General features: G+C 35.8%; 1 protein-coding gene across 7 annotated transcripts; it reads left to right on the top strand.

The window, feature by feature from the left end:
• The first annotated feature begins 1,483 nt into the window (after positions 1 to 1,483).
• Positions 1,484 to 11,405, top strand: LOC142345394 (neo-calmodulin-like). Of its 7 annotated transcripts, none has more exons than XM_075397438.1 (4): positions 1,484 to 1,823; positions 6,296 to 6,443; positions 10,283 to 10,493; positions 10,767 to 11,405. In XM_075397438.1, the coding sequence occupies exons 1-3, from the start codon at positions 1,606 to 1,608 to the stop codon at positions 10,469 to 10,471; spliced, it is 555 nt and encodes a 184-aa protein (XP_075253553.1). In that variant the 5' UTR covers positions 1,484 to 1,605; the 3' UTR covers positions 10,472 to 10,493; positions 10,767 to 11,405. The 7 variants fall into 7 exon arrangements, with proteins under 7 accessions (XP_075253553.1, XP_075253552.1, XP_075253550.1 ...); XM_075397437.1 differs by having other exon boundaries at positions 10,283 to 10,508; XM_075397435.1 differs by having other exon boundaries at positions 10,283 to 10,508; positions 10,758 to 11,405.
• Positions 11,406 to 11,712: the final 307 nt, after the last annotated feature.

Genomic DNA, 11,712 nt, shown 5'->3' with positions numbered 1-11,712 from the left:
GTCTGTGTTAGATGGCAACTAACAATAGATCGAAATTTAAAGTAGGAAGAACAATAAAACTTAGACAAGTGCATAGATTGCAAAGACATATTTTCACAAAGAAAGTGTCTTTGCGCGTGCATTTTCATGAACTTTAATACAAACTATCTGAATGAACGGCACTGTCTCGATGTTTTAGAGCTTGACTGTTTTTATACGTGATACTCTAATATTATACTACACTAAACTTAATATCCCGAGGGATTAAGTGCCCTGACACGAGGATCCCTGCACACGAGTGCCGGGTACAAAGCACGAAGGGGACTAGGATTTGTATTTAGAGAATCAAAGTGTTGGGAAGGATTGCAACACTTGAGAAAGAGTCAGAAATGAGACATTGCTAGTGCGAGGGGGCGGCTAAGTAGGACGACTAAGTAAAGAAAGGAAAAGTAGACTTAGGAGGGCAATTAAGTAGGCAGATGACGTTGACAAATGCCTTATAAAAACAAATTTTATTGCGTACGCTTATGTCACCCATGTGTTTATGTCTTAATTGCAAACTATTTAACTAGGTTAGATGCCTCGAGTTTTATAACACTGACTGTTGTTTACCATTGATTCTCTATGTATGTGTTAGAAAATCTTAGTCACCCGAGTGCTGGGCCCGAGGCCCAAGCGGACTAAGTTTTTTCTTACGTATTTAGATAGACAAAGGCTTCGAAAGCTGGACAGAACACGAAAACAAAGCAAACTATTATAAAGAGCAGAACGAAGACAAAGTAAAGTAAGAATTCTTTGATCCTGAAAAGCGTTAAAAAAAGGAACAAATTATCCTCATCAGTAAAAACTTTCTACTGTAAAACCTGTTTTGGAAAAAATTTAACCTTTCCAAAGTTTTAAACTTTAATGTTTTAACCTTTAACGTTTCGGAAAAGTTTTTACTGTTTTTGCTCGAGCAGCACAGGGAAATACCAATTAACAGGCAAATAGGAGCGTTCAAATCCAATTTTTACTTATGAAAACGAAAAGCCACAATATAAAGATTATAATAAATATAATAATAATACGGATGCTGTGATTAATTTATTTAATATTTGAAGGCATGTGGATTTTTAACCCGAGGATTATAGGCAGATAAATTCACTTGTTTACTTCAAAAGAAAAGTCGAGGGCACAATCATGCAGATCAGTAAAAGAAAAAATTTCTTCTAATAAATATACCGGAGTTGAAATAAACCAAACGTTTCCGTCTACTATAGCGAAGCAGCCGATTATTTATAGTGGTTTTTTCAAGTGTCAAAAGTTAGCTTTCCAACTAAGTCGAATTTTGCCCTAAACTTCGTGTCCTAAATTAGGACACTGAATTTAGGGCAAAAATTAAACTCTTACTTCTTTAAGTCTTAGTTCAATCTTTCAAACGAAACTCTCTGCCTCGAAGTTTTAGTGACCAATGAAATCGTACCCCATGTTCTCTAATTTTGTTCTGTAGTTTTTACATGGTGATCATCTAATTTTCAACCAGTTTTAACGTCAAAATGTTTGAAATAGAAGTTGGCAGCTCGAAAAGTTTGACCAGTGAGGCAGTTTGAAGAGTTCATACAATTAACTGCGTTTATTTCAATAATTATGGACTCGCGTACAGTGACGACTACAACCACAGGGAGGACTGATAGTGCGATGGGGGGAGACCACATGAGTGCCACGCCCTCCTCCTCTCTACCCAATAGAGACAACAACTATGGACTGTCTGATGAAAGAGTGGAAGAATTCAAGGCTGCATTCCAGTTGTTTGACAAAGACGGAGATGGGACCATCACTTCAAAGGAACTGGGAACTATTATGAGGTCAGACACTTAACCCTTCTACAAAACGCATCAATTTTAGATGCAGGAACTTGTCGGTTTGTTCGGTTTTAAACGTAGAAACAAGAAGAAATCATAATGAAAACGGGATCTTTTCCGTTTGTGCCACCCCCCATAATTTATGCCCCCCCCAGCTACAGAGCACGTGCCATTACATAGTAAATCATTAAGTAAAAATACGGCACGTGCGTCTGCGGGGTGCAAATAATATGTGCCCACTGAGCTGGATGGGGGTACAAACGGAAATGATCCTAAAAAACGATCTTCTGTACTTTTTCTCACGATCATATCAAAACTCCGTGAATATGAATTGATGAACTGAATCCCAATCAATGTCCAACAAATTTGTTACATTTTTAACTTTGAAACAAACAAAAAATTATGGCTGTTCAACTAATTTTGTCAACAAGTTCAGGAAGAAAACTCAATAAATTTGCACGCTAATTTCAAACAAATGTTCTGACGAACAGAACTGTATCAAAAACCTTGACTTGATTACATAGTATGCAAAACCTTAATTGTTCATAGGAATAACCAACTTCTTCATAAACCGACGTTATAAACTGAAAACACTGACGAACCTTTACGTTTTTAAACCAAACATTTAAGCGTAAAACTGGCGACACGAAAACAGCGAAATTTTGAACCATATTATAATTTATGGCCTCAGCAAAAAATTAAAGCAAAAACAGTTCTCCTTGAACCCATCAAAGAAGATCAAACAATTCTCATCTAACAAGAAATATGAAAAACGACATTGAAAATTTTTTGTCTTTATGTTGTTCGAAAAATCTCAGGTTCTAAGTTTGTTGCTAGAGTTATCCATCACAATTTTTTAAAGAAAATTTGACCTACAGAAAAAACGTAATTTTGGAGAACAGAAAAATCGGTTCAAAGTTTTCTAGAACGCAAGTGTCAATCACAGCCTTAGAAAACTTTTGTCAACATATAAAAAGCATACTAGAACAACATACAAAAAACATGAGATAAACGCGAGTATTAGGTTGAATAAAGCCAATTTTGAAAACATCCCAATCTATCAATCTGTCAGATAATTTGTAGTTAAGCTGACACACGCCAACACAAACACCAAGCACTCAAACATGCTATCCAATATGAGGAGATCCGAAGACTGTTGTTACCAATGAAGATAAAGATTTTTGGAGTAGTTTTCGGAAGTGAAACCAAAGATGCGCCAAAAAATTTGTTATTTTCGATTTATTGTTTTACCTTTTGTTAACTGTTTTTGTTTATTTTAAGAAACTAATTTTATTTGAAAAGAGTCGCAAGACCTTGGTTTAATGTTGACGAATATTATGATTCATGGCCTGAGCAAAAAAATCAGAGCCAAAAAACTGCTCCTTGTACCCACCAGGAAAGATGAAAAACTCTCATGTAAGCAGAAAGATGAAAAACGACATTGAAAAAATGTTGTCTTTGTTTTGTTTGAAAAAACTCATGGACTAAGTTTGTTGGTAGAGTTATCAATCACAATTTTTAAAAAAAATGTTAACCTAAAGAAAAATTGCACTTTAGGAGAACACAAATATCGGGTCAAAGTATTCTAGAAGCGTGTATCAATCACAGCCTCAAAAAATTTTGTTAACATATAAAAAAGCATATTAGGTAAACATATTAATAGAAAACATGAGATAAACTCGAGTTTTAGGTTGACTGAAGCCAATTTTAAACAATCCCAATCTATTATTCTGTCAGATAACTTTTTAGTTCAGCTGTCAGCTATCCCCATAGTTGACTTATCACTAAAATACAATAATGAGTGTTCTCGTTGGCTCTGTTATTAGAAGTAATTGAAGTTAGTGTAAAGGTTTTAATTCGCACCCACACACACACACACACACACACACATACAAACACACAATAACACATGCACACACTCACCCAAGCACTCACACGCATACACCAACATAAGCACGCAAATACAGACACACACACATGCACACATACACACAAAATTACACACACACGCACACACGCACCGACAATCACAAACACACATATACAAACAGGAGATCCAAAATGAGGAGATCCAGAAGACTGTTGTAACCAATGAAGGCGAAGTTTTTGTAGTAGATCTCGTAAGTGCGCCAAAAAGAATGTTATTTTTGAATTAATTGTTTACTTTTGTTTAGTGTTATTGACAATTTAAAAAATTAACATTATTGCACCAAAAAGATTGTTATTTTTGAATTAATTGTTTGCTTTTGTTTAGTTTTATTGACAATTTAAAAAATTAACAATATTTAAAAGGGGTCTTAAGTCCTGGTTGGTTTAATGTTGACCCATAAAATGATTTATGGTCTCAGCAAAAGATAGAGGCAAAAACTTGCTTCTTCGCCCCATCAAGAAGAATGGAAAATTTTTGTCTGTGTGTTGTTTGAAAAACCTCAGTTACCAAGTTTGTTGCCAGAGTTATTAATCACAATTTTTGCAAAAAATTGATAAACTATAGAAAAACGTAATTTAAGAGATTTTGAGTATAAGGTTAACGCATCGTAGGTGAACGCACGTATCAATCACAACCATAGAAAAAATTTTTAACTCTTAAAAAACGTTTTTTTTTGGGAAAAACGCAGGTATCAGGTTGAATAAAGGCAATTTTGAAAACATCCCAATGTAGTAACCTGTAAGTTAACCTTTTAGTTAACCTGTCAGTTATCCCCATAGTTAACCTATCACTAAAAGTCGATAATGAGAGGTCTCATTGTCTCTATTATCAGAGGTAATTGAAGATAGTATAAAGTTTTCAATTAGCACACACACACACACCCACACACACACACACACAAACACACACACACACACACACGCACACACACACATATATATATATATATATATATATATATATTTGATTAACAATTTGAATTCAGATTATTTGCTCTAGAACAAAGCTGATAGCAATTATTTAAGTCCTGTTGATCTTTTTTTGTAAAAGAATGGTTGTTTTTCGACTGCGTTCTTCCTTCCACAGCTCACTCCACATACACATACACACACCATCAAACAGACTGCTCACCCCCCCCCCCGCGCTCACCACGCTTCCAATGCATCCCTTTTCCACTACTTTTCTGCATCTCTCCGTTAATGTTAAGCTAGTTAGCTAGCCCTCATTAGCCTAGGCCGGCTCCTGACGAAGCCAAGAGCTCGCCCCTGACTTAGAGAGCAATACACCCAAAGTTAGGGGGTGATGTTTGTATACTGTAGATTTTGTCTGGGCAATCCCTTCTGCGTTATCGCGGCCTCGGATGGCATTACGACGCAGAGGTATACCCAAATCGTCACGGGCAGATATGCCCGATGCGTGTATCTCGTGTTCGTTTTTATTATATTAAAACTTTGAAAATCGAACAATATTGCGGAAAATATCTACTTTAGGAGATACCGGCAAAAAGGAAGGGAAATTAGCAACCCGTGTTCGCAAAAGAGTCCTAATTCTAGCCGCGAAATACAAGTACAAACTTTATAACCTTTTTTCTCACGGTTTGAATCACAATCTGCTCCATTTATGTATAGATTTTTCGCACACATTGTAGCTCGATTTCGCATATAATCCGCAATTAAGCCTTACTTTATTACTACTTATTTAATTGAGCCTAGTTTATTACTACTAGTAGTACTTTATTACTACTTATAGTACTTTATTTTTACTTATTAGTACTATTTATTACTACTTATTTAAATCGGCCAGTCCCACATTGATATACAAAGCCTTTGATGTTCGAGAGATTTTTCGGAAAAAAATCAGTTTTTGTGGTTCTATGTATTTAAAGCACTTTAAAGCTTTGAAAACTTCAATTAAATCTTTTTTAAAGTGCTTATTGCATGCTCAAAATGCGCGCGAATAATAGATACCTAAATTGAGCGGAAACGTGCTACAGGACTTGTAACCTACTTTTCGTTCCGAATGTTCTTTTATTTTGCAAAACTGGCGGAACCCCTTTTGCGAAAAGTAAGATACAATAGGATGTCTCATAATTTCGTTCATTGTATGTATCTAATTTTCATGCCAATTTTACTCAGGCGGAAATTTTGGGGTATACCTCTGCGTCGTAATGAGTCCATTTTCTCAAATTTATTAACTAGGTCAGTTATGCAATCGATGAATAGCAAACAATGGTAGTGTGCAAAAATCCAGTTTGGTAAATTCCCGATCTCTTGAGTTCTCATCGTCGTTTTCCTCAGAATATCATCAGTCTCAAAAAATATAGTCTTGTTGGCTCAACCCATCAGAGCCGTTTCGGCTAGAATAACATCATCCACAATTGATGTTTTAAACCATTATTATGGTGTCTTTCAGAAGTTTTATTCTGCTATGCGAACCAATATCAGTGTAACTCATTGTATTATTGTGCTCATGCAGACTAATGAAAACAACTTTCCTTCGTTCACTGAGAAGGGGGGTTGTTGATCTGATTTTGTTTTGATTTCAGATCCCTGGGTCACAATCCGTCCCAGGAGGAGATCCGGAAACTGGTTGAGGAGACAGATGTCGATGGGGATGGGGAGATAGACTTCGATGAGTTCCTGGCCATGATGGCCAAACAGCTCAAAGGACAAGGCAGTACTGAGAACCTCAGAGTCAGTATACAACACACAGTATATCACAGATATATTTTGGAGTTGTGCCTATTTGAAGGGAAACTAGTTGTGTATAAATAATCATTTTGGACCTTCAATATTCAATTGATTAATTTCATTTCCATCAATTGGAAACATTTTTTAACTTCGCTGGATGAATGTCTATTGCAAGGCTCAATTGCCTTTCTGTTTTTATTAATAGCCGCCGTCAGCCTCTTCAGCTGCTATTGTTTAGGCGCTCTCTCTTTTCTGATCAATAATTTTTTGGAGTGTATTCAAAAATGGATGGTTAAGTCAATAACGCACGTGAAAATTAAGTTTTCAGGTGAAACGGCTGAAAGAATTGAAGTGCAATGGAAGAGAAAGCGATTTTCTGTTCATGTCGCATTTTTAGTAGTTTAAAAATAGTTTTCTGTGAGCGAGCTAATATTTGATCACGTGTGGGTTTTTCGAAGCAGTTTTTTTTAGTTTTTACTTTAATTTTTTGGGGAAAAGTGAATTTTCTGAGCAAAACCAACAAGAAAGTGTATATTTGGTAGCATTTTGATCATCACAATCATACATTTGAGTTCTATAGGCAATCTTGAGCTGTTTTGTGATTTCGCCGTTTCAGAAGTCATTAGCGGTTTTTGTACTTTTCATATTTTTAGTGTCTAGATTGATTTTTTGGTGCAAACTAGTCTTTATGTTGGTCTTCGAGTCTTCTTGATATCGTTTTTGTCATTTAAAGTTTGTTTCAGTCGCCTAATACTTTTGTGCTTTTTTTGCTTTAAAGAACGGTCTTCAACAATCAATTGTTCAGAGATGTTTGTTCAAAGGCTATTCTTACCAATTGAAATTAAAGATTTTTAATAAAAAAAAATATTCAATTCTGCAGTTTTGTATAGAGTTTATTTCTGGTGCATGTTTCTACTTGTTTTTTGGTGCGTTGTAATTGTTCTCGAACGAAGTTTGAAGCAATTATTGTAAAAGTGTTGCTATTGTTTTATGCAAAATTTTCACTTGAAAGTGTTGACTTTTTTTGTGTGACTTTTACGCCCCTGATTTTATCACCTTGAGTAATTTAAATTTCTCCCCCATTCAGAATTTGAATCAGCTGAACTCAAGTGACGGCAATTTAATAAAAATGTTCAATTGAAAAATGCATCTAAAGTCACTCTGAAATTTTTAGTGGCCATTGTGTTATATAACAACCTCTGATGACGCCATTTCTAGCCTATCTAAATAACTTTGTCATTCACGCACGCTTCTCCTCCGATGGGAGCAGGCTGCATTAGATTAGAGCTCCCTCTAATTGTTCGAGAGCAATTCTTCCGACGTTCGTCGGTTATGTTGTCTTAAGCAATTCTTTGATAGTCGGAACTCAAAAAAAAAGATTCCAAGTATTTTTTTCGTAATTTGCATTTCCCTGATAATTAATTTCCTCCATTTAATGTTTCAAATTTAAAGTTTTGACGTAGTAGGCTAGGGTGTAAAAATAAATTTGATTCAAGTCTTTCGAGTGTTTTTCGGCCATGTTTTTTCACATGAACAGATGACAATAATTTGACCAAAACTTCCCCTCTTTGGGCAGCTGAATTATATAAGAAATTATAGCATAGAGTTCTTGCTATCAACATTGTTGCAGATCCCAACCCCAAAGAGTGGTGATGGAGAGGGATTGTTTGCGATTACAGAAAACAACGTACAACCTATGCGCCTGGAAAAAACGATCGCCACTTAGCATGGGCATCCGCTCTAGTATTTTTCTGCCGATATTGCAACAAGTACATCCATTTAAGAGGATCAACTGTAACCCCATTTTTTAGCAGTTATCTTTGTTAAAGCAATATGTTCGTTCATCGGCCGGCCGCATCAAGTGCGTGCCCTGCTTTTTCGGCCTTATTAGCGAGAAACTGAGATTGCAGCGACCCAGTAATAGTAACCTTAAATGCAGCAGATTAACTTGCATATCACGTCGGGACAGAAATTTTTTCGGTGTTCGTTTGACATTTTGGTACAATTTTTTTTCATTTACTGTTGAGGGATTTGAAGATGAGCAAGAGAAGCCTAATATATCTCCTATCGGGATGTGCCTTGCAATTTCGTCTCATCACCCACACACGCAATGGCGTAATCACCATTGGTTTTGAGAGCTACCGCTCTACAGAATGGTTTTTTCCTCTCTAAATTGTAGAAAGGGACACACAACCAAAATTTTGCACTAAATCTAAACTTGTAAAATCATTTTATGCCATTTGAAGCACCTGAGCTTGATTGCGGGGGGGGGCAGAGAACAATCATTACCCAATATGCTGAACTGCCAATGAGAGAAGTCGAGCACACTTTTTTTAGAGGTTAAACTTTCCTGGAGATTTTGAAACCCTGTGTTCAAGAGCTTCTGGGATTGTGTTTCAGAGATTCTGTGGTAACTTTTTTTTACTAATTGCAAAATTTATCAATATTATTTGTTATTTTAACAGAATCGAATGACTTGCTATGTATCAAGCAAGTTTGCGATTGCTCACGAGTGAGACGCATTTATTGTACACGTGTGTGTGTGTGTGTGCTTTAGTGATTTTAGTTGCTATCATTCCGAAATAAATTTTGTAGTTCAATCATTCTTGGTGGCTAAACTTTAGAGAACTTGAAATTTTTCGTTATCAAGAACTTCTTGGATTGTCTAACCAAGAAGCTCTGATGAAAAACTTTTTCTAATTTCTAGATCTTTATATACTATTCGTTATTTTGTCTGACTCATACGGTTTCTTATCTATCAAGCAAACTTTTAATTGCTCTCGAATGAGAAGCAGTTGTTGTCAACGTGTGTGTGTGTGCGTGTGTGTGTGTATGTGTGTATGTGTGTGTGTGTGTGTGTGTCTGTGTGTGTGTGTGTGCTTGATATTGGTTTCAGTTGCTCTCACTCCGAAATAAGGTTTGTTGTTCAAACTTTCTTGGAGGTTAAACTCTCTTGTTGACTTTGAAACTTTTCGTTATCAAGAAAATCTTGGATTGTCTTACCAAGAAACTTTGGTGAAATTTTTTCTAATTCTATATTTTTAATTACTATTCGTTGTTTTGCCTGACTCTGATGGCCTGTTATCCATCAAGCAAATTGTTAGTTGCTCTCGAATGGGAAGCAATCATTGTAAACGTGTGTGTATGTTTTAGTGATCCCAATTGCTCTCACTCCGAAAAAAAGTTTGTTGTTCAAACGAATCCGATTGTTACGAAATCGATTGTTGTGAGATACGATGATAAGGCCCTGATAGCCGAGTGGTTAAAGTCTCTGTCGAGATGAAGGAATCAGACTCAGGAGGTCAGAGTTTGAACCCTACCTTTGTCTGATGTTTTTCCACCCATTAAAAAAATTTATGCACCAACCTTCTCAAGTATTCTTTTTATGCTTTCTTACCTTTTTGAAATCTTTTCAGCAAACGCCTTTGTATTATGTATGCAGAGATGCGTAGAGTGCGTTTAGTCGTCAAAGTTCCAAAGAGTATCCTGCTAACTGGTATTAGTATTAAGCTTAGTATTTTTCTCCAATTTAGAGGTTGATTTGACCTTGTTGATGTAATCTAATGAGAATTCAGAGTAAATGAGAACACTTTTTGGTACTTGGAAAATTTTAGGTTGTCATTTTTTCCTCTTTATATGTTCTAACTGTTTCAATTCCAACGCCGGCCTCTGGGTTCAACGAAGGCTATTTTTTGACAATTTGTCGCCTATGTTTGCAATTTATTTAGATGGACAGAAGGAATTATAAACTAAAAAAATACCTCGCCAACGGGGAATCAGTTCGCAATACAGTGCACTTGTCTGATGACCTTTAGCTGATGATGATGTTGTTGTTGTTGTAGAGTGTGTTTGAAGTGTTCGACCGTAACCACGATGGGTACATAACAGTGGATGAGCTGAGGTATGCCTACTCTATGTTGGGAGAACCCCTCTCAGAGGGAGAGAGCAGGAAGATGATAGACATTGCTGACATTGACAAGGACGGAATGGTGTCTTATGAGGACTTCACTGCATTCTGCTCTAATTTCTGAATGCAGGAATTGCTCACTTACAGTCTGAACTATTGCAGTGGTTCTGAGTTTTTTATTTAAGAATTTTTATTGGGTCTTTCGGGAAGATATAATATCTAATGGAATAGGACTGTCATAAGTTTTGTACGATAATAAAATTTTACGACATCCGGTAACTCTCTCACACAATAAATGTAACTGTTTTAGCTTATCATTTAACTTTGATCAGAAGCTGCTCAATATATTTTCCCACATCATAATTTCTACTGTGCAACAGCAGAAACTACTCATAATCACTGTAGAAAAGTCTTGACAGGAGCATCTTAATGCAATTTGTTGTTGCAATTTAAAGCGCAGCATTTTAATCGAGGAATATATATATATATATATATATATATATATATATATATATATATATAAAGTATTGCGGTCAATCATCAATTCATTATAACAAGAAAGTTACCCACCACTCGCAGAACATCAATATCAGCGGCGCCTATATTATTCTGCCGACATTAGTATATTCAATCAGTTTTGTTAAACTCGATGATGATGATCAGAACAAATCAACTCAGCCTCATTATAATATTCGTGCTTGTGAAAAGAAGCTGCATTCAATATCCCTCCATCATTTTGAAGAGGATGGTTGCGATTGATGAACTCGATTGTATCTTGACACTAGACTGCGAGTATAGCGTCAAAAAGAGCAACCCAGTGTAGACACAATCAATTCCACAGTTGATGAGGAAAATGAATTATGATTGATAATGAATGAGTAATAAAAAAATATATGGCCTTACATGATCAAAATGGATGAGAAATCTTTATTGCTATATGCAAACTGATCTCAAATGTGTAAAGCAGTGAAACCAAACTATAAGAAGGCCAATTTGCAAAATCGAGTCTGGCTACAAACTTGCACAAATTATGAAGTATTCTAATGAATAAAAGGTGACATTCTAATTGTTTTCATGCGAATTCTTGTGACATAGCTCTTATTTTACTATGTTATTTCTTATAAATCAGAACAGTTTCAAAATGTTTTTAGACGATTAAAAGTTTTCAGGAACTCCGAAAAATTTTATTAAAAAACTTCCCTAGTTAAATTGGGACGGTTATCTGCTATCCCTCTCAGTTCGTCTAGGATAACTTAGATGTTCCTCGTTGCTTGTTTGTGGTGAGAGAACTCTTTCCGGCTTTAAATGTATGGGAGCTGGCTCAGAGTTAGATTAAATATCATTCACCAAATGTCGCATGCAGAG

The sequence above is a fragment of the Convolutriloba macropyga genome, chromosome 9 (assembly GCF_964194025.1).
Source record: "Convolutriloba macropyga chromosome 9, txConMacr16.3, whole genome shotgun sequence".
Lineage (NCBI taxonomy): Eukaryota > Metazoa > Xenacoelomorpha > Acoela > Convolutidae > Convolutriloba > Convolutriloba macropyga.
Note: the sequence above shows the minus strand (reverse complement) of the source record. Positions and strands in the feature narration are given on the sequence as shown.

Excerpts from the sequence above, each read along its gene's own strand:
- LOC142345394 (XM_075397438.1), top strand. The coding sequence starts at position 1,606 with ATGGACTCGCGTACAGTGACGACTACAACCACAGGGAGGACTGATAGT. Across the intron at positions 1,824-6,295 it reads GAACTGGGAACTATTATGAG|ATCCCTGGGTCACAATCCGT; the intron begins GTCAGACACTTA and ends TTTTGATTTCAG. Across the intron at positions 6,444-10,282 it reads GCAGTACTGAGAACCTCAGA|AGTGTGTTTGAAGTGTTCGA; the intron begins GTCAGTATACAA and ends TTGTTGTTGTAG.